Source organism: Ailuropoda melanoleuca, chromosome 5 (genome assembly GCF_002007445.2).
Source record: "Ailuropoda melanoleuca isolate Jingjing chromosome 5, ASM200744v2, whole genome shotgun sequence".
In the NCBI taxonomy this organism is placed as follows: domain Eukaryota; kingdom Metazoa; phylum Chordata; class Mammalia; order Carnivora; family Ursidae; genus Ailuropoda; species Ailuropoda melanoleuca.
The window spans coordinates 80,963,839-80,986,540 of NC_048222.1; the positions used below are offsets into that span (position 1 = coordinate 80,963,839).

The 22,702-nt window shown below is 42.0% G+C and overlaps 1 protein-coding gene across 4 annotated transcripts in view; it reads left to right on the top strand.

Annotated features, from left to right (window-relative positions):
• MSRA (methionine sulfoxide reductase A) overlaps positions 1–22,702 on the top strand; it is a 426,011-nt gene that overhangs the window by 314,421 nt on the left and 88,888 nt on the right. For all 4 annotated transcript variants that reach the window (XM_002918865.4, XM_019799298.2, XM_011224521.3 and 1 more), the window contains one exon: positions 4,771–4,877. In XM_002918865.4, the coding sequence (XP_002918911.1) occupies positions 4,771–4,877 (107 nt within the window). The remainder of the gene's footprint in view (positions 1–4,770; positions 4,878–22,702) is intronic.

Below are 22,702 nucleotides of genomic sequence, written 5' to 3' on the forward strand. Positions count from 1 at the left end.
CGTAATTTTTTATAGTCAACAAAGTGCTTTAGAGGTTTCATCTCATTTACTCTTCACAACAAGCCTGTAGTTTAGGTCCTTATAATCCTTACTTTACAAATAAGGTTTGAAGCTCAGAAATTAGGTAATTTACACAAAGCATGTCAGTGACAGAATTAGACTTAAAGACAAGATCTTGTAGCTTTGAGTCCTAGGCTTCTTATGAGAGATTTAGTGAACAGGTTTTCCTCACATGTGAATTACCATTTTGCGTTCATAACATAAACCAATGTAGGTTGAAAGAAAATGTGGAAAGTTTAATGATGCTAAACATCTGTAAATGCAATGTATTAAAAATAACGAGAACAGAAAATCCATAGTTCTATAGGTTTTTCAATCTGTTGAGCATTAAATCATATTTCCCAGTGAACCATCTGTTTCCAAAGTTCAAGCTCCTATCCACTTAATAAGCCTTGTCAGTTAACCAAAAGGTACATGCATTGGAATCAACCAAAAACATACACAAGTAGGTGTAAATGTGTGTATGGTTTTGTTTTAAGGTATTAATACCTTCTCCTTGGGATGAATTTTGGTGGAAAAAATTCAAATTAACATTGTTATTCATGAGCATACCAGAGGGTTAACATTGTTATTCATGAGCATACCAGAGGGTTAATGCCTTATCCAGTATCACTCAAAATTCAAGAATATCTGAATAAAGGCTTTGATGTTTTCTCTCTATCCCCTACTGTATCTCTTTAACATTTTCTTGTCTTCCTTTCTGGCCAGGCAGGATTTTAGCCAGAGTGACCGGGAAGAGAGTGTGTATTGGGTCTGACATGAGGAGCTGTCAGTTTTGCTAGAACATCCAAGAAGTATTGGGCTCATAACATAGGGGCTATAAATTCAAATCTGTAAGACTTAAAGATGGTAGCTGTAACTGTGTGAAGAATTCCCATCTTCCCAATTGATGAATAGTCAGGTTGGGTTGGTGCAAGGGGAGAGGTGCAAGGAGTCTGGGGCTGAGCTGTGGATAATGCCCACTATGTTACTTCTCTTTATAGCTATCCAGGGTGAGTGGGGGACAGCGCAAGTCTACACAAAGAAGACAAAGACAACAGTTACAGCAGCCTTATCAGTATTGTATTATTACAATTAGCAGATGATCAAGTCAGAATTTAATTCAAGGGAATCATGGCTTTAGGGAAGGGCTCATAAATCCCCATCCTGGATTGTAGTAGTATAACCCACAATTACATAAAAAAATCCATGAATTATATTTATAGAAATGCACTGCTTTACATACTTGCCAAAAAGTGACAGTCATATGCATCTTTTCTGCCCAACCACACAATTTTGGGAAACCTTCCAGATGTTTCTACCCCTTAGGTTGTCATGTCACTACAAGAGAGGCTCTGAATGTGGCTATAAATCTAAATGTTTCATTGTGCATTCTTCTACCAGACTATTTGTGAGAATATGATCAGTGGAAGAGCCCACTATTACACAGTTTACTTGGAATGATTCTTAATTATTCCCATCTTGTTTGCTAAAAAGGCAGTTTTATGCATAAACAGCAATTTCTCATCATCCTGTGATAAGTCAAGGACCTTCATCCAAACACAGACATATTTATTGTCTTCAGTGTGCAAGGTATATGGAATCTTAGCAAAATTTGTTGAAAAATTTAAATAAATCACACCTGCATGTTCTCTTTCACTCACATACTAGTTTATCTTCCAAAAGAAAGGGAACTTGAATAGATGTAAACAGCTCCACACGGAGACCCTCCTGTTCTGCATCTTGTGCCGAATGGAGACAGGTCATATTTTCCTGAAAACCAGCCATCCAGCAATCTTTTGGATGAATCTTTTGGAGAATAGTTTCAGAGGGAACAATAATACTACCATCATACCATTGTGCACAAAAGGATGCGACGTAGTCACTCAGGAAAAGCCTTACTTTTAAGTGAAGGAGGGAACGTTGAAGAAGGTAAAGAAAAAAATATTGCCAAAGTGCCATTCTGGAATGTGTATTTATCCAGTTTCTTAAATTACACTGAAATGTGAGCTCCGCAAAGATAGGGTTTGCATTTATTCATTGCTGTATTCTCAGCACCTGGAAAAGTATTTGGCACATACTTTTGAAGCATTTCAAGTAATAATACTTACATATTGTATATTATAATAATATGATACTTAAGTGAATGTGTAACATACAGAAATGAAATAGATATTTTAATTTGGAATTATATAGTGCTTGTTGGAGATGTGGGCTGGTTTATTTTTATTATATATTATTAACTTAATATTTTGGTGTCATTGATATTGGCTGTTTAAGCCACTAACTAGTTTCTGGTCCCCATGTGACCTTTGTGTGTCAAGGTGGGGATGCAACTCTGAAGGTGGGAAAGTGAAATTTCTAGGAAGTCAACCAATCTGGGGTGTAGGTGCCAGAAACACCCCCTGCCGTATGCACAAGTACACATGTACACACCATAGATAGCCTCTGACTTGACCCCAGATCCTTCTAGTTTGTTATTATTTAAACCTCTGTTTTTAGCCTCTAGTTTTGATTGTGAATTCCAGCTCGTCGGTTCATTAACTGCCATAGTGAAGCTTTGGTGTCTTTAGCTATTGCACTTCCCTCTACTTGTCAAACGTGTTAACTCACTGGTAGCTTTTTCCTAGGGCTCTTAAGAAATATTATTTTATTTACATTTGAATTTACATAGTAAAAAGCACTTTGATTGGTTGATTTGCACTCCAGTATTGATTGCACTGTCTTGGATCACAAGATATAAACTCCTGTGTTCTTCATGCAACGAATATTGGTGGAAGTATGTCCATCTGTCCAATGCTATACCAGGTCCTATGGCTGTAAGCCTCTGCCCTCTGGGAAGCTCACAGATGAGGCAGAGGGACAACCACATAATAACAATGCAGTACAGTAAAATCTCTAAGAAAGAGACCTGCCCAAAGGAGTCAGTGATTGTCACAGCTGTAAGGAACACTCAGGGAAGGTTCTGTGGAGCAAAGATGCTTGAACTAAGTCTTGAATAGGAGTTCAGTACAAAATGTGTGCCTCCTGGGGGAATAGAGAGAGGTGGAGGGAGCACTGTACACTGAATACCTCAGGAAGGTTAGTTTGGAAGACTCAGGTTTTCCTCACCGCATTATTGGAATTAAAATTGTTGCTGATGGATTATGAAGAACCTGGAAAATATCTGAGCAAACTCTAAACCCTAGCTACTCAAAATGCAGTCTGGTGGTCAGCACCACTCCTGGGCAGCTTAGAAATGGTGACCTACTGAACTAGAATCTGCATTTGAACAACATCCCCAGGTAATTCACATGGACATTAACATCTGCAAGTACAAAGCTGTTTTTTGGAAGATTGAACTTTCTGTTGGAGGAGTCTTGGGGCACTTGTTAAAACTGAAGTGGATTCTTGAATGATGAAGTAAACGCGTGTGAGGTTCATTTGACTACAGCATGGACAACTATAGGAGATCTATAGTAAGCCTGTGGCTATTTAACTTTGGGAAGTAAATGATTCAGTTAGAAATTGATCAAGATCTCTACATTAGCAGCTGTGACAGGGTGGAAAATGGGCTGGGTAACTTTAAAGCTCAGGTTTTCCCTTAATTGGGTGGATGACCTTAGGCAAGCTCTTCAAACTCACTGAATATCAGTTACTTAGTCATTTGTAGCACCTCCTATGTGCCAAGCAGTATGCCAGGTACTTACACATACATAATCCCATCTCCTTATTTTCCAAGAGAGGGACCACAGTAGTTGCCATACACAGTATCTCATTAAGATCCCAAGAAATAATGTACAGCACAGTGCTTTGCAAGTGAAAAATAGAATAGGTTATGATTTAAATATCTGCATAGAAAAATACATATTTGTAGAGCATCTACTATGATCTAAGACCTATGATAGATTTACCTAAGTTCAAACATATGTTGTAATGAAAATAAGCAAAGCAAGACAGATATACTCTGTGCTTGTTTAAGGAGAGTGGTATCAAGATGAAATTAAAACAAGCACTGAGTAATATATGCACCCCTGTGTTTATTGCAGCATTATTCCTGATAGCCAAGATATGGAAGCAGTGTTAAATGTCCATTGATAGATGAATGGAAAAAGGAAATGTGATATATATATATATATATATATATATAGAGAGAGAGAGAGAGAGAGAGAGAGAGAGAGAGGAATATTACTCAGCCCTAAAAAAAGAATGAAATCTTGCCATTTGTGACAACGTGGATAGACCTAGAGGATATTATGCTAAGTGAAATATGTCAAACAGAGAAAAACAAATTCGCGTATTTGTGGAATCTAAAAAACAAAACAAATGAACAAACAAACAAGATGTGGAAATAGGCCCATAAATACAGAGAACAAACTGATGGTTGCCAGAGAGGAGGGGTTGTGGGGGATGGGTGAAAAGGGGTGAAGAGGAGTTGGAGGTACAAGCTCCCAGTCATGGAATGAATAAGTCACGGGAATAAAAGGCACAGCATAGGGAATATAGTCAAATGTGTTGTAATAGCATTGTATGGTGACAGGTAATAGGTATACTTGTGGTGAGTGTAGTATAAGGTAAGATTTGTCAAATCACTAAGATGTACACCTGAAACTAATGTACCTTTGTGTGTCAACCATATTTCAGTTGAAAAAAAACAAAACAAATTAGTAGCACATGAATCATAGAAAACCATGACACTGGCCTTGTTGCCTGGTCCATTCCAATAATCCTTTCTGTTTTCCATTTTCCCAGGTATGCGCCAAGGCAATGATCACGGCACTCAGTACCGCTCAGCCATCTATCCAACCTCTACCGAGCACATGGAGGTGGCCCTGAGGTCCAAAGAAGACTACCAGAAGGTAGGGTCCCCTCTTGCTCCTGGACTCCCACTGTTGGCCCCTACCAGGTCAGACCCCACCTGTAGAGGGAGAATCTGCTTGTTTTCACCTGGCACTGTGTTCCATTTACACAGTTTTTGGAAATATCTGTCAGCTTCTGCTGCATAAATATGCTAAATAAGATTTTAGGAATACGCCCTTGTGCATTTCTTGTTAAAATCAACTCATCCAGATGAATATGAATCTTGACATATTGTCTTCTTTTCTCTGTATTTCTCTCTGCCTCTCTCTTGCTGTATCTCAGTTTTTCTTTCTTCTCTCTATAATAGTTTGTTCAGGCTGCCATGACAAAATACCACAGACTAGTGGCTTAAACAACAGAAATGCTTTGCCTCGTGGTTCTGGAGGCTGGAAGTCCAAAATCAAGGTGCTGGCTCTGCTTGGTTCATGGTTCCTTCTGAGGCCTGCTACAGAAGGTTGCCCTAGGACCCTCTCCTTGGCTTGTAGATGGCTGTCTTCTCCTTGTATCTTTTTTACATCATCTTTCCTCTATCATGTCTGTTTCTGTGTCCAAATTTGCCCTTGTTACAACAACTCCAGTCATAGTGGATTACGGTCCAACCTAATGACCACATTTTAACTTGATTACCTCTGTAAAGACACTATCTCCAAATAAGCTCACATTCTGAGAGGGGGGTTGGGATTCCAGCCTATATTTTTGCGGGCACACAGTTCAACCCAGAATACTCACTGTCTCTTGCTAATAACAGTAGATTGAATTATAATAAAAATGCTTCTTAGAAATGTAGATACAATAGCATGAAATAATTATTTTTATTATTAACATATTATATTTAAAAATCAATAGAGCTTTGGTTCTTTAAAAAAGAACTTGCATTGCTTTAATTTTTAGAACTTTGTGATAATGTTTAAATTTTAATTATTGTTATATTTCCTGACTTAAATTTATGCTTAACAATAGAGCCAGTAGCTACTATAATGCTGATCTATTTTAGATTTATGAAAAAAGGCTGATATATAATAGTTCCTAGCAATCTGTGGGTTCTCCACGTATCCTTCATGGTGGCAGAGATAGCTAGCGAGGAGGAGGCCAAGACAAGAGTGTTATCTACTGATAAAAAGTAACAGGACATGAAGTTCATGGGCAGTTCAACTCTGAAAAGCAGAGAGAGCTAAAGGAAATGCTGATAGAGCCCCATTTATTCTCAGCACACCCCCTCCCTTCAGGGCTGTGATGTCTACTTGGGTGATAATAGTAATCAGCCTCTGGGTTGGCTCTTAGTGGTCTTTGACCTTGTGTAAACACCTCTCCTTGAATATGGGCTGGATTTAATGACTCACTCCCAATGAGTGACAGAAGTGGTGGGATGTTACTTCTGAGATGAGTTTATTAAAAGATTGTGGCTTCCATAATAGGGGCCCTTTCTTCTTGTCTCCTGGATCACTTGCCCTGGAGGAAACCAGCTGCCATGTTGTGAGGCAGCCCTGTGTAAAGGTTCATGTGGCAAGGGATGAAGGCCTCCAAGAACCACATGAGCAAGCTAGGAAGCCCCTCAGCCCCAGTCAAGCTTTCAGATGAGTCTGCAAACCCCAGCTGATAGTTTGACTACAACCTCATGAAAGGCCTCAAGCCAGAGGCACCTAGCTAAGTGGTACTATAGAAGCCCCAAGATAATAGTGTTTGTTGCTAAAGCTGCAAAGTTTTAGAGTAATTGGAGTATATTTATATTGTCATTCTCAAAAGCTTTGCGCTGTAAATGATCCTTTCTCATGTCTCTCTTCATCATGACTTTTCTGATAATGATGGCTCACCTGGGCATATGTGGTGGTGGTTAAGCATGTAGCCTCCAGCACCAAATTGTCTCAATTCCTATATCAGCTGCATAACTTTTTATCAACTACCTGACACTTAGAAAACTCTATAACTTATTTAACTCACACAAACCTATAAGGAGAGAGACCTCATTATTATCCCTGTATTTCAGATGCCCAGAGTCATAAGGTTAAGTTAGTAGAGTAACTGGGATTACAGAAAAAAGACCAGATTCAGGGAGATGAGTTGGCCAGCTGATGCAGGCCTCTGGGTAAGAAATGACAGGAGCCTTATGCAGGGTGCTGCCAGTCTGCGTGGAATGAAGGGATAGTTAGGAGGTAAAAGTAATAGAACTTGGAACTTATTGGAAGTGGACAAAAAAGGAGAGGGAGGAGTCCAGGGTGATTTGCAGGTTTCTGGCTTGCGATATTTTGTATGAAGATATGGAGGAACTGAGGCAGATTTGTGGTGAAGTCAAGCCTGGAAATGTGGAGTTTAAGGGACCTATGACCTCTGCATCTAGATGATTGTTACGAGGAGATGCGGCCTGTTTCTTCCTTGCAGGCAGGGCTGCTGTGACTGTTGACTCGGTAATGCTTGTAAGGGACAGGGCCTGGCACATAGTGCTCCACAAATGGTAGCCCTTATTATTGGGGGTCATATTTGGTAAATGAAGCCCTAGTTGCTGATACAGTCACTTGGGAAAAACGATAAGAGATGAGAAGAAAAGGCTCGGGACCTGTGGAACAGCAACATTTGAGAGGTGGGTAGGAAGATGCCTACGCCAGGCAAGACCCTGCGCTAGGCTCAGCAGAGCATCAGCCCCAAGCAAGGACTTAAAATTACTTCTCTTTGGTTTAATCTCACTCTATTTAATTATAAAGGCAATGTGAGTAATGAATAATACTGAAAATGACATGTGATTAATGCTATATGTAAATTACCTAGTGTGATGATCCAGGCTCTTAAGGTACCAACAGTTATTCTAAGAGATTGGAGGAGGATATTAATGTCTCTCTAGAACATTGCCGAATGAGATGATATTCTGGTGTTCACGACAAGGATTTTAAGTTCAAAAGGTCAGTGCCTTCCATCTGATGATGAAGAGGCTAACCTAATTTTTGGGCTTCTATCCCAGTGTGGTTTCTTACCGCTCACGTTGAGTGGAACCCATGTTGAGCTAGATAACTGATACACATAGGAATTAAAATTTAGATATGAAATGTAATTAACTGTTTTAATAATTTCTCCATTATTTTTATAGATTTGGGGAACGTTAATCTTATACACTAGATAGTTGTTCTAACCAAATACTTTTTGGGTGTTTTGTACCTCAGAATGTGGGGATTAAATACATACATACGTATATTTCTTTTCTTCCTTAAAGACTGGGGTCTCCTATGCACCCAGCATCCAAATATCCATTGCTGTTAACCTAACCACATATAAGTGCTTTATTACCAACTCAGAGAACAAATACTCTCGTGTTTCTTTTATTTCACACAAATGAAAGCGGCCCTCCATTCCTGATAGGTGAGTGGTAAGTCCGGTGCTGGTCTCTGGGCTAACTGACTAAAACCCAGAGTCCTGACTCCAGAGCAGCACCCCCAATACAACTTTCTGCCATGATGGCAGTGGTCTCTTCTGCCCTTTCCAATATAGTAGACACTGGCCACTTCCTGGCCATTGAACATTGAATGTGGCTAATGCAACCGAGTAGCTGAGTGTTTTGTTTATTTTAATTAATTTAATTGTCTATTTAAATAGCTACATGTGGCTAGAAGCTACCTGACTAGACAGCACAGCAGTCCGAAAGGGGTGTGTGTCCCCATGTTGCAGAGGGCACGGGGCATGTTAGTCTGGCTTCCTGGCCTGGAAACTCAAGATTCCAAGCCTTCTGCTCTTGTATTGGTTTATCAAAATAGCATGCGGCCACCAGAGAGCACAGTCCTCATGGCCATCAGAGGTGCTCCACCAGAACTGCTCCCCTGTTTTCTTTTCTGGAGAAACACAGCTTGAGGGTCAAGTAGTTTTCCTTTCAGTCGCCACTGGAAGGAGCTGGGGGAGTCTTGGCTGAGCTCATTCAAGGGCAGAGGGGTCTTCCATTCCTGATACAGTCTTTGCCCAGGAACCCTGGGGCAGGATTCATCCTTCTGTCCCACCTTGAGCACCAGGGACTATTGTCTCCTTTCCCCCTTTTCAGTTATACCATGAGAGGCAAGGCATTTGCCTTTTCGGAAATCAAAGAACAAAGTGCCATCTTTTTTCACCTTCTGATGAGCAGTAGGGCTGATTGCTCCCCTGCACGGGGGTGACCACTGTCATTTTTATCTTAATCCAGGTCGCATGGAAAGCAGAGTCTATGGCAAAGGCTTGTGTGTGAGGGCTTAAGTTGGGAGTGGGGTGCCATGGAGGGAGGAGGCAGGGGCAGGGGCCATGGAAAAGAAAGGAGGGAGAACAAATATACGTTGGTCTGTGCTATCAGTGATGGGTTGTTTGGTCCTTCTGAAACGACCAGTCATTCTGGGAGAAGAAGGGAAGCGCGTGTCTAATGGATGCCATTCCCCGTGTGTTCACTCTGCGCTTCTGGGTGGCACCTGTGTGGACTTGGGAGACTGTCCCTGCAGCAGGAGGCAGGAGGCAGGAGGCACATGGCACGGGTGTGAGGTGATTCACTGTGGGGTTGCACCTGCATAAAGCTAACGAGAGTCCATACGGAGCTGAGCACTGCAGCAGAGGCTGGAGGAGAGAAAGGCGAGGCTGAGAGGATCTAAGCTGGTGCACAAGAGGCGGCTCATGGAACCATCTACAAAGGGTCTTTGACCCGCTCTGCCCCATCCATCCAGGCAGCTGACTGACTACAATGCCTCAAGGATGATCTACCATGATTTAGTGACTTTCTGGCACCCCTCCTAGAGCAGAGAAAGAAAAAGACAAGTTTATTTTTCAGCAGGTATCCTGCTGTAATCAGATAGTTATATAATATACCATTACATGTGTAGTTATGTATTTATATATATAGTGTATATGTAGCCATGTTATAATGATGATGATGATAGAACAGCAACGCCAGAACCACCTGAGTGCTTACGACATGCTAATGACTACTTTAAGCACCTTATATAAAGAAAATCATTTATGTATCTCTGCCTATATTTATCTATATACATGTATAGATAAAATGGATATGTTTAGATAGAGGTATGTATGTATCTCTTTGTGTCTTTATATAAAATTGTATGCATTCATGTGTTTCTTGTTTTGAAAGTTGTATAAATTTCTAACCATCCGTTCAATTGGTATAATTGATAATATACACACCAAGAAAAATCAACAATTTGCAGTGTCTATGAGAGGTGATATAATTAGCTTTTACACCATAAACAAATTGATCTGTGCTTTTGCATTTACTTTAAAAACACACACACACACACACACCCCTTAATAATGTTTCTAATAGATGTCACAAAATAGGGAGAGAATCTCAGATATCACCAGTTGCCTTGACAGGTGAGTAGAGGAGAGGAGGAAGGTGAAGAGATGACTCCTGGAATGGACTTTCCTAGGTTTTCTACCTAGGGTAGCCTTGCACAAATTCCTGAAACCACAGAGGTCTTTAATTCAGGGAGAGTCATTTCTTAGCAATACTAGATTAAGGTCAAGGACTCATCGTCTTATCACAAGCAGTAGGTTTATTTCTAAGAGCGGGAGAGTCTGCAGACGCTTCATTCCATGCATTTTATATACACTAATTTCCCTTTTAAGAGTTGGCATTTCCGGCCCTGTCATTACATTCTGGGAATTCATCTTGGCCCTGGTGGGACCCCTATGCACTAACTATAACATTGACTTAGGTTACTAATTTAATAGTCTTCACTAGTTTGCCCCCAGTGACCCCCTAGTAACTAGCTTCTTCAGCAACTTCTTTATACTTGGAGTTGAGAGTGACAGTATTGCTTACCACGGAGCAGCCATTTGAACATAAAATTAGCTGATTTTATCACAGGGACCAATTGTTGAGCTAATTAGATGTGCAGTACTGCTGATGAGCCAGAAACCCAAAGTGATTTTCCATCTAAACTGTGGTTTTCTGCAAAGTTGGCTGGGTTGTAGATACCAGGCTCACCAACAACCCTAGGAAAGGAAAAATGGCTGAAGAACTTTGCTAATTTTCATTCAGATTATAGAAGAAGATCGTAGTGAAAATTAAACTTCATACTGGGTTCATTGACCTTGGAAGCGCTGGATTCTGTTCACAGAATATGACAGTTGCATCATGCCTTTGGTGCGCTGGAGACTTTGCACAACATGTGGGCGTGTTCTTGACATTGGACGAAGACTTTGTAATCTTTTCTAACTGCATTTTCATATTTTTTCCCTCAGTTTCATGATGGAATTATTTGCTTCTGGTATTAATTGGAAGAGAGAATCTAATGTATTATTAATTGCCTTTGGATTATCAAATGTAGACAGTTTACCTCCCAGGTGAACCTGTCATGATATTTTCTAATACTCTAAACTGAATCGTGGCCTCTGACAGGGGAGGTGGGTGTTCAGATGCGATTCTTACATCCTGAAAATGCAACTCTTCTTCATTTAGGAATCAAATCTTTTGATTATTGATAGATTTTCTTTTTTGAAATTTGATACTTGCTAAGTGTGAAGATAGTTCTCCTGATCACATGACCTGTCTCCTTCCCAACTCCTTGAAACTTCATGAACAAACACGTTTCCTCTGGATAACCTTTTTGGGTGAATGCTAAATTATCCATCGTGTGTCAAATATAAAATAGTGTTTTTAAATCTGTCTCTATCAGTCTCCCCATCTGTTTGTTCATCCATCCATCCACTCGTCCGCCCACCCATCCATTCATCTGTATCTTCAACATTGCTATAATCTCCAAGTATTTACTGTATTTTATCTTAAATTTCAGTTATCTGGCAGTCTGTCATCTGTCATCTATACTCTATATAGTGTCATTTTAAAGAAAAGTACCCAAAGTGAAAGATTAAAAACAGTATACGACTGGATTATGACAGCATTTTTTAGAATTGCTTCAGCTTTGATTTTTTAATTTTCTTCCCCAAATTTTGAATTCATTCTAGAATTTTGTTCAGTTTTGCTTATTTAATTATCTTCCCAAAGCACTTAGATTGCAGCTAGAAGCAGACTCCCCATGCCCTCCAGTTAAGCTCTGGTAAATTGTGGTTTGGCTGCTCAGTGTGTGTGCGTGTGTGTGTGTGTGTGTGTGTGTGTGTGTGAGAGAGAGAGAGAGAGAGAGAGAGGGAGAGAGAGAGGGAGAGAGAGAGAGAGGGAGAGAGAGCAGATTTCATTTCCAAATAACCTATCTACCTGTGCTACTAATTAAGTTTTTGCCTCTTTTTTCTAGTGTAGTTTAAATGCCATCATCTTTACACTGCGAACACTCAAAATTTCTGATCTGGAACTACTCTCTAGGCTCCAGATCCCCGTATTCTGCTGCCTACTTGTTAATCCCTCTTACTTGTCAGCATAATATTTCCTAAACTGGAGGCTTTATTTTCACTCCCCCCCATAAGCAAGCCACACAGATTCCCCCCGCCCCATTTTTGGCCTTCCCAACTATCATCTTTAACTTATTTAAGCAAGATCCCTGGGAGTCATCACTGATTCACCCTTTCCCTGACTCCTCCCTTCGGGTTAATCAGATTAACCCAAATTCTGCTTTTCCGGTATGTCTCCACTGTGCCTACTTCTCTCTCATTTTCATGCTGTCATAGTCCAGGCTACCGTTATCTGTTCCTAGGCCGCTGGGCTGCGCACCTCTCCACTACCATCCGCCCACACAGGGCAGCCGGAGCGACATCCTAAATCTAATTCCAGTTGTGTCCTTGTCCTGCATTAGACTCATTCATGGCTTCCCACTGTACTGAGAATGAAATCCCAACTCCTTAGCATGGCCTACAAGGTTCCAAACAGTCATTTTGCCATCTTCCCATAAGACATCTTCTAGTCAGAGGGCCTAATTATTATGGTATAATAAGAATTAACATATAATTCTTGCTCAGAGCTCCAAACCTTCTAATAAAGTTCAAGAACTTCTAGAGGTCTGGGAACTCAGAGTAAGAACCACAGTCACTCACAGAAAATTGTACAGCCGTGCAGTGAACATCATAACAAATGGTTTTATATTTCTTTGTATTTCAAAGGTAATTCTTATGCAGACTCACTGTTGCCACAAAGAGACCAATTTTGGAGGTTGGAGGAATTGCTGCTATGTCTAGTCTGTGTTATATACAGGGAGGAAATAATTATTGAGTTAACCGTAGTGGTTGGACCCCAAAGCCTATCTTGCAAACTCTCTTGACAGAAGAAATTGCTAAATATCACAAACATGAAACACCATTTTGGTAAGATTAAGTCAGTGCTTAGTACATGAAACCGTCTCCCTTTTTCTCATTTGCCGCATCTCTGACTTTTGGTCCTTCCCTTAGTTACAAATGGCTACTGCAGCTAATGACCACAAACTTGGTGGCTCAAAACAACAGAAATTCATCTTCTCATATTTCTGGAGGCCAGAAGTCCAAAATCAGTTTCATTGGGCCAAAATCAAGGATTCAGCTGGGCTATGTTCCCTCCAGAAGCTCTAGGGGAGAATCCCTTTCTTGACTCTGCTCCTCTAGGCATTGCTGACATTCCTTGGCATGTGGCCACACCACTCCATTTTCTGCGTCGATGCTAACATTGTCTTCTCCTCTTCTGTGGGTCTAAATGCCCTCTGCCTCTCTCTTATAAGGGCACATATGATTGCATTTAGGGCCCACCTGATCATCCAACATAATCTTCCTGTCCCAAGATCCTTAATTCAATCATATCTGCAAAGTCTTTGCCACATAAAATAACCTTCACGTGTTCTAGGGATCAGACATTGAAATTCTGGGGGCACTATTATCTAGCCTTCCACAATCTCCAGATATGGTTTCCAGACTACCACTGTCACATGTCCAGCCTCAAATGGGGGACTGAAACTGGGAGCTCTTCTCTTCTGGGCTGCTCAGAAGAGGCAGGCCATGCTCATTGAGTGGGTACCCATGTGGGCTCTTCTGGATCCCGGGGCTAAACACAGAACACACTTAATTCCCCAGAGCAGATGAGATTTGATCTCCTTTTCCTTAAGATCCTTGTTTACTTTTGAAGGGAAGTAGAAATTTGCATAAGCTTTTCCCCTTTCAAACATATATACCCTCGAAAAAGACCCAACTTCACCCCTATACTACTTACCAGAATAAAGAGCATTCCAAAAATAACAAGAGGAAAAAAAAAAAAAACCCTAGAGGCTAGATCTGGGGGATGATTGGAGGAGAAAATTGTATGCGTGTGTGTGTGTGTGTGTGTGTGTGTAATCAAAATAATGTTTGAATGGTTGGCAAGAATCTTCTAGTACTCTCTTAGTCACTTACCACTTATGAGTCCTTGACTTCTCTGGTTGTCATTTTCAATTATCTAACAAAATTTGCTGAAAGGTTTATTGTAAGAATTAAATGAGACTTTACATATATGTAAAATACCCTTTCTTCTAGACGGTTTATATAAATACATTAATACATACATACTAGCATACATACATACTACTAGCATGCGGTAGTCAGCCAATATATATATATATTAAACATATATATATTTAAGATTTTATTTATTTGAGAGAGAGAGCGAGCGAGCGAGCTTGTACAAGAAGGCAGAGGGAGAGAGAGAATCTCAAGCAGACTCCATGCGGAGCACAGAACCCAATGCAAAACTTGATCTCACAACCCCGAGATCATGACCTAAGCTGAAATGAAGAGTTGGATGCTTAACTGACTGAACCACCCAGGCACCCCAGCAAATATACATTAATTGAAGCTGAGCCCTTTCAGTTTTCTAATCCAGAAAGCAGTTTTAATTATACCAACTCAACTGAGAGAAATTAAACATACTCAGTAAATATCCGGTTATGCTATAATCATTGTCCCATAACTGAATCTGAAAATTCCCTACCAGGAGGTACAGATCCTTTGTGTTTCCTTGTAAGCATCCATAGGCTGAAAATTTGAAAATGTCCTTCCTTCCTTCGACCCCCATCTTCCTCAGGAAATTAATACATTAATTACCTTATCAAATATTAATTATGTACTGATTAGTTGCCAGACTCTCATTATAATTGTTTCAAACACAGCTATCTGAAGAAGGATCTCATGAAGTTTGTTGTCGTCAGCTATGCGATACACAGTCCCAAAAGCTCACATGTCATAAATGCTCTTTGTTGGAGAACATTCCATAGCAACTGTCCTGACATTAAACTCTTTGAGGGCTCCTGGTCATCCTTGTTTCCCCTGAGGCCTGGTACTGTGCTTGGCACCTAGCAGATTATCAGCAAATATTTGTTGTCTTGGACTGAAAATATGGAGCAGGATAAAGAAGCCCACTGTTACCCCCTTGTTATGGGCTGAATCTTTGTATTCCCCAGAATTTATATTGTTGAGGCGCTAACCTTCCAGGGTGATAGAATTTGGAGATGGGGCTCTGAGACGGAATTAGGGTTAGATGAGGTCTGAGGGTGGAGCCCCCATGATAGGATTAGTGTCCTTTTAAGAAGAGACACCAGAGAGCTCTGTCTCCGTGCACACAGAGAAGAAGTCATGTGAGCACACAGTGAGAGGATAGCTGTCTTTAAGTCATGAGGGTAGTCCTCGCAATAAAACCCACTCTACTGGCACCTCCCCCTGGGACTTCCCAGCCCTAGAACTGTGAGAAACAAAGGTCAGTGCTGACAAAGTCACCATGGAGGGGTGGGAAGAACCACAACTTTGGATGAGAACTCCTGGCCGTGGCCCTGCTTTATTACCTTTACCGACCGTGACCTTGGAGAAGTCTTTACAGCTCTAGTTCCTTGTTCATAAAATGGGGAAAATAAGAACAAAACTCTTTATAAATCTTAAGTTTTCAGTGCTTTGTGCCATATTACACAGGTGACCCTCGTCCTTACACAGGGAGGTAGTTCAGGATCTGTTCTCCTACCTGCCTTAGGAAGGGATTGAAGCTCAGAGGTCTTCATTCATATTCCCAAGGTGACCTGATATTACGGTTACAGTTAGAGGCATTTGACTGGATTCCATATGCTTTGCTCACATGTTGTGTGGGGGTATTCGATAATCTGTCAAGCATTTTACAAATATCAGGGTTTCATGGGGTGACTCCGAAGACAAGGCTGTTTACCGTGACTCCATGTTGCTTTTCCAAAGGCCCTCAAATTTCAAGCCATTGTGAAAATACAGGATCAGGGAATCTTCCTTTCTGTCAGGACTTGAGAACATGTCATGGTTATTTCCGTATCTTTGTTCATCAAGAAATGGGTAGGTTATGCTTGGGTAAAAGTATCCCGACTCAGTCGGTCTATTGTACGCTCTAAGCTGTGAGGTTAAAACCAGTAACCACACTACAAGATTCTACAGAATTCTGCCGTCACAAACAGCAAAAATCATTCCTCTGCATCGAAGGACCCTGAATAGATGTGGGGAGATGTCAGCGGATATTTTATGGTTTGGGGATTAGCTAGTTGTGGTTGCTCCTCTTTTTAAATCTGTGCTCTTTAAAGTGTGGATTTACAGGTTTTAAATGTCCACGGAAAGACCCTGAATAATTCATTCACTTACCTTAGTCAGAGAGTAAAATCCCCCTTTGTATGCCCAGCAGTAAAAATGAAATTCATCTTAGACCCTCTTGTAGCTTTGTAGTCATCATTACAGGTATTATTATGAACTCTTCATAAGAACTCATGAAATAAATGGTTTAAAAATGCCCATTTCTGGGAGGCAGGCATCTATATTTCCATGTATGCAGCCCTATAGATAGCTAAATCTTCAGCCTTAATGGTTTAGTTGCATCTGGGTGTTTATTTTCATTTCCACTTATCACTGTGGGTTAGACTCCCTGTGTATGAGTACAGATTGCCCTTTCCTGCACTGTATTTAGAAATATCTGCATTACCCCTGGGCATTTGTTCATTAATAGGGGGTGGGGAGAGGAAAAGCTTGTAATAATGGGCTTTACATATTATTAAACTGGGTGCATCCACTTTTGGATCCAAAAGAAAAAAAATCTGGTTTGTGTTACTGCCCTCTGGTGGTTTTGGTCCATCACTGCAGAGGTGGGGAAGTGCAGCCCTGGGGTGAAGCGGGGCCTGCAGAGGCAGCTTCCAGGAGCAATGCCCATTGCTGGGCCAGCAGCCTTTCATTCACGTCACTGCTGTTCATTCCGGAGCACCGCAAGAACCCTAGGATGCCACTTACTAGCCAGAATAATGAGAAGAAAGCATGCTTGTGAGACCCGAGAAGACATTTTCATGTCAGTGGAGGTATACGGCAAAGTAACGCTGACCGACGTAGGGTGACCGTTGAACGAATTCACATTCTCCACGGGCCGCGCTCCTACTCGTCTTTCATGGCCAGTGTGGGAAGACGCAGTGGCTCCCACAGCGTGACATCCGTACCCCTTGTGTTACACGGGATGACTTCAGGGTATATCCGGATGAACCTTTTAAATTCTAATAGTTCCTGTTTATTTTAATATGTAGTAGGGAAAATGCAGCGCGGGGTTGAAGCCCAGGACTTCAGGGGCGCTGTTGCGAAGACTAGGAAACGGCGCCTCCGTATGTGGCTGTATTCTTTGCAGCAGCGCGTGGCTTCTGCTCCTCCGGTGATGGAGCAGAACCCCGTGGAGGCAGGAGAATGACACGGACCTCTGGTAGTTCTCCTCTTGCTTGTGGTATGACCTTTGACTCTTAACCTCCCTGAGCCTGGGGTTTCCTGCTCTGTCGGGATGACAGTGGCCACTTCTTAGGGTGATGCGGGCATCCTGTGATATGGTGTATATGCCAAGTGTCTGTCACACACTAGGCTGTCTCATTTCCCCGCGCCCCAGGACACTCCTCAGAGCCTGTCTTCCTCCACGTTCACATGGTGCTTTGCTTGCCACACTTCCTGCGTCTTGCCCATGTTAAGAGTTTCCACGTTTGTTTTCATTCTTTTTTTTTTTTTAAAGATTTTATTTATTTATTTGACAGAGATAGAGACAGACAGCCAGCGAGAGAGGGAACACAAAGCAGGGGGAGTGGGAGAGGAAGAAGCAGGCTCATAGCAGAGGAGCCTTGTGGGGCTCGATCCCAGAACGCTGGGACCACGCCCTGAGCCGAAGGCAGACGCTTAACCGCTGTGCCACCCAGGCGCCCCTGTTTTCATTCTTGATTGTAAGTGGGAGCTTCCTTTCTTTGCCTTGCCTCGTTTGCAACTCTCCATGCGGCCCTTTGCCAAAGCAGGCACCCCGTGAATGTTTGTTGGGGGGCCTTAAGCACAAGCACGAAATCATTCTAAGCCACATTTCCCCATCCTCTGACGCACTCAGTGCATTTCATCTATTGGATTAAGACCAGACCTTGTCCCTTATGTCTCTCTGATTCATGTGGTCTGAGAACAGGAACAAGATTAGGTTCCTGCCCATTGGCTGCAGGCAGGGAGGAAAAAAAGGCCTGCGGTGTCTTGTGTTTGCGTGCCACTAATATCACCTCCTATCTTACCAAGGACTATATACGTTCGTTCTGTGCTGTCCCATGCCCACACTCTACTGGTTAATTTCAGTGGCAGAGAAGGGGAAGGCAGTGGAAACATTTTAAATACAGTATTTTATCCCAGATAGGACCTATTTTAGAGACAACAAAAGAGCCTTTGTTGCTCATGCAGGTAGATTGGCAAACCTCGCCCTGGTTTAGTCTATATGAAATGGGCTTAGGAGAGGTAAGATCAGAGAAACTACCCGTGCGCGGAGGATAGTAGGAGCCCTTACATTTTAGTGGTACCAAGAGTGAAACGGGGTTTGTGATGTGCCTCCAGAGGCGGTACGTTTGCCTTTAAAATTCCTGCAGATTGTGTCTCAGCTCCGAGTGTTTCTGAGTTTCCCCGATTCACCTCCACAGAGCTTCCCAGCCTGTTCCTAAATGGCTGCAGAATGCCTACTTGCATTTCTGCAGCGAAGGCAGTGTTCATTTAAGACTTCCAGAAATCAGAGCTTTCATGTTTGCCATGAAAGCCAGAGAGCCGCAAGCACCTCAGTAGTGGAGATAAAAGGACATTTGTGTTTGTGCATGTGTGTTTAGAACTTAAAGGACAGGGAAGAGAAAGGAAATAGATGTTACAGCTTTGCACTTACTTCAAAATCTGCCTCACTCCCTCTGGTGGGACCATTTAACTCCAAATGCCTCCCCCAACCCCCTCCACCTCCACCACATGCTCCCCACCCCCACCACATTCATCTTGGCTCATGTGACATCTGTTCTGGGCACTGCAGAGCAGTCTTCTCGTTGCCATGGCAGCCAGTGGAGAGAGCCCGCCCATTGGCTGCTGGCTGAGAGGAGGAAAAAAAAGGCCCGCAGTGTCAGGGGTCGTGTGCCTAGTGCCTGCCTGCCACTGTTTTCAGTCAGCTGCTGGCTTGGCCACATTAACCGTGCACGCTGCAGTGGGCAGGGGCCCGCAGGGACCGCCTGCCACAGCTGTGTACACCACCGGGCGGAATGGGGAACCCAAGGTCAATGTCATTAGTTTCTCCCTCAAGTGTGAAGTATGTGAAGGACAAAAGCAGAGCACGTAAGGAAAAGTGGGCTGCTGTTTCCTTCACCTTGAACTCCTCTGAGCTCTCTTTTCTTCTCTCCGTTTGGATTTGAAATTTGGGAGAATGACCCTTTCTACTCCTAGCTGTCCTCCTAGTGAGAGGGCCTGAGCGCAAGTCAGGCTGTCAGAACAAAGCCTCTATCCAATTCCACTTCCTTGACCATTACCGTGTCACTCTAAAACGAAAAAACGGACCGCTTCCCATTTCAAAAGGTACACCTGAACCTGATTGTTTCTAAAATCATTTTCCTCTTGTTGGATTCACTTCTGAATTTACTGGTGCAACTGGGATCACCCTCTGGCCTCCTAGCTGGTTACTCATGTCCTACATACGTAAGTGAAGACCAAGTGAACCAGCGTTCCCCATGCCTGACCTTGCACCTGGCCGATCAGACAGGCATAGAGAAGTACAGCCGTGAAGGCGTCCTTGGCTGCCTCCCTCAGGGTTTGAGGTCCCCACTGATAAGTGATGGGGGTACCTGTGCTCCAGCCACACCCGGGGTCTTCAGCCTCCAGAGCTGGGCACTAGTTGGGACTTGACTGTGGCCAGTGACCTTGCCCCCCAGCATCAGCACTGACAGCACCAGTCAGCATAGTGGAGGGTGGTAAAGGAACTTTTGTGAAGGTTCTCTCATCTGTGCCTCCCAGTGAGCCTGTGAGGTGGTTATTCCAAATCCCTGCTTTACAGGACACGAAGGCTCATAGCTCCCAAGGTCACACAACCTGTAAACGGGCGAGCTCAGGATTCGTACTACACTTTTTTGCTTGCAAACTGTGCATGCTTTTTCCTTTCTGTCCCACGCCCACAGTAGATTCCTGGACATTTAAGGCCCCCACAGATTCATACATAGGGAAGTTGGGCTATGATCAGGTCGTTCCTCCCATTTCCACTCCTGTTTTATCATGTCTATTTTACATTTCATAAGAATGTGTCATTAGTATTTAATTTGTCAAGATCAAAGGCTAAGGGCTTGAGGAAATTTTGTTGTTCCTCCTTCCTTCTTTGTTGCTTGTGGTTATAGTCTGCCTGAAAGCACTGCCTACAGTGCACTTTCACTGAGCAGAAGGCTCTTAGCTAAGGACAGGGAGGGAGAGGATTTGTGCCAGAGCCAGGGAGACAAATTTAAAAATTATTGTTCCTTCTACTTCCTTTTCTCAGTCTAATTTTGGTCACTTATTTATTTTGGGGATGGTTCGGGCATTATCAAAATAGAAGCATACCACAAAATCATGACAAAGAAGGTCTGTATTATTGATGTCTACCTCTCTGCCGCTTTTGCTCCTTCCTTTTGTCCCGAATCTAGTAGTTTGAGGACTTAGTCCTAAATCTTCGAAAAGGCTAAGGAACAGAAAAAAGTGTTAGGTCTCTTTGTGTGATTCTATGAGAGTGATTGCTTCTGTATCTTGGCAAAACCAGGACTGACACAACTGTCAGTGATTCGCACTCTAGTCTTTTCTATCCATATGTTTATCAGAGCGAGCAACGTTAACAAACATTAGATCTGTTTGGAGCTGAGGCAGGGAGTCCCTGAACTAAGTTTACTCTCAAATCTAGTATCCTAATGTAGCAAGAGCTTATTAAACCTATTGGCAAGCTGTGACCGAGTTTCTTCCTTGCTCCCCGCATACATGGGGTATAGCATCCTCTTAGGGGAATTTAAGCAAAATAGCCTTTGCTTCCCTCGAGATAGGACCTTAGCAAGCATGCAAAAGAATATACCTTTGTGGCAACAAGAATGCTAAATTATTTCACATCACATCTTAAACGATGCTTTTATTAAAACCTGAGTGGCGAAGTTACCATAAGCAATATTTCACCCCCAAAGATAGGATGAAGTATATAGAGTGAAGCAATAGGGAGTCTATCTTGACTTAAGACACTTACAAGCAACTGTTCTTCCTCTTATACTTTCCATTTACCCTCACTGTTCATTGCTAATCCTCCTATTGCATTGATCAGTACTGATGAGGTTATAAGAAAAATATAGTGAGAAATGGATTTTAACAATGAGTTTTCCATAGAGAAAACTGAATAGGTAAAACCCAGAGAAGTTCCTGATGTCTATTTAAACACCTGGAAATGAATCAGTATGAACTCCCTGGATTGGTAAGAAATCTCCATGTTCTATGACCTTGATTTACTAGAGACACATAGGAATAGACCATTAGCCACCAATACTCCTACTGCCTACTTTACATTGAAAAAATGGCAAGGTTTTCTTTTTTCTCCATTTTCTTATCTGTAAATTATAGATTCATCTACCTGGAAAAAGTCCTCTAAATCATTTAATTCAATGTTATTTAGCCACAACAATGTGGATTAGTGGTTGTATAAAATGACTTAATTTCCTCGCTGGGTCTCAGATTGTAGAACAGAATGGTAGTAAGGGAATATGGAGTGGGGTTAGAGCTTGATATTTTCTCAAGAAGGATTTATCAGGCACCTACTGTATACCAGGAAGTGAAATGACAACATTTGTCTTTGATCTAAACTATAAACTTTTTATACCTTTTTACATCTTCTTTGTATGTTTTATAGAATATCGCGTCCCTTGCCAGGCAATGAATGCAATGGACAAACCCCTCCAAATGTAGATCTAATGTTTGTTTTATTTAGACATCTTCATGTCCTTAAGGAAAGCACCAGACCCTTGTGCCACAGGATTACTTTACAAATGCAGAAGCACATTTATCAATATAAATACTTTATTACCAAACAGCAAGATTTACTAGAAAAGGAAAATAATTGTGTGAGAAAAAAGGAACCTGGTTTTGGGGCTATCACCATGCCAAAGACAGTGGAATGAAACACTAATACATTATTTTTATACATATTTGCACAAAGGCTGTTGTATGGTTTCAGGAATCCATAGAGTTTAACAACCAAGCACTTGTGATAGGAAAATGTTACTAAAGCATTATTAGTATGCAGCAAAGTGCCCTTCTTTCTGCTAAATCAGTTTGTACAGTGGTCATAAAAAATGCACAATCCTTTGTTATGACAGCAGGGTTTTGTGTTTCTGATGCAAGACTGAGACTTGAAAGTAGAGAGGTACTTTCAGTAGCCTGGGAAGTCAGCAGTTAGAGGAGGCTATAAAAGATAAGAGAAATGAACCAAAGGGATACTTGAAGGGCAGGGCGGCAGAAGAAAAAAGTGTCCTTAGGTAGAAGGGAAAGGCAAACAGGATGTGTGGGGGGTCAGCCATTGTATGCACATTGTGTGTGGAAAACAGCCTAGAAGGGTAGGCCTGGATACAGAAGTCCCAACAGCAAGTGAAAGGTGGCCGGGAATAATCGTGCTCTGGTAGGAAAAAAAAAAAAAAGAAAGAAACAACAA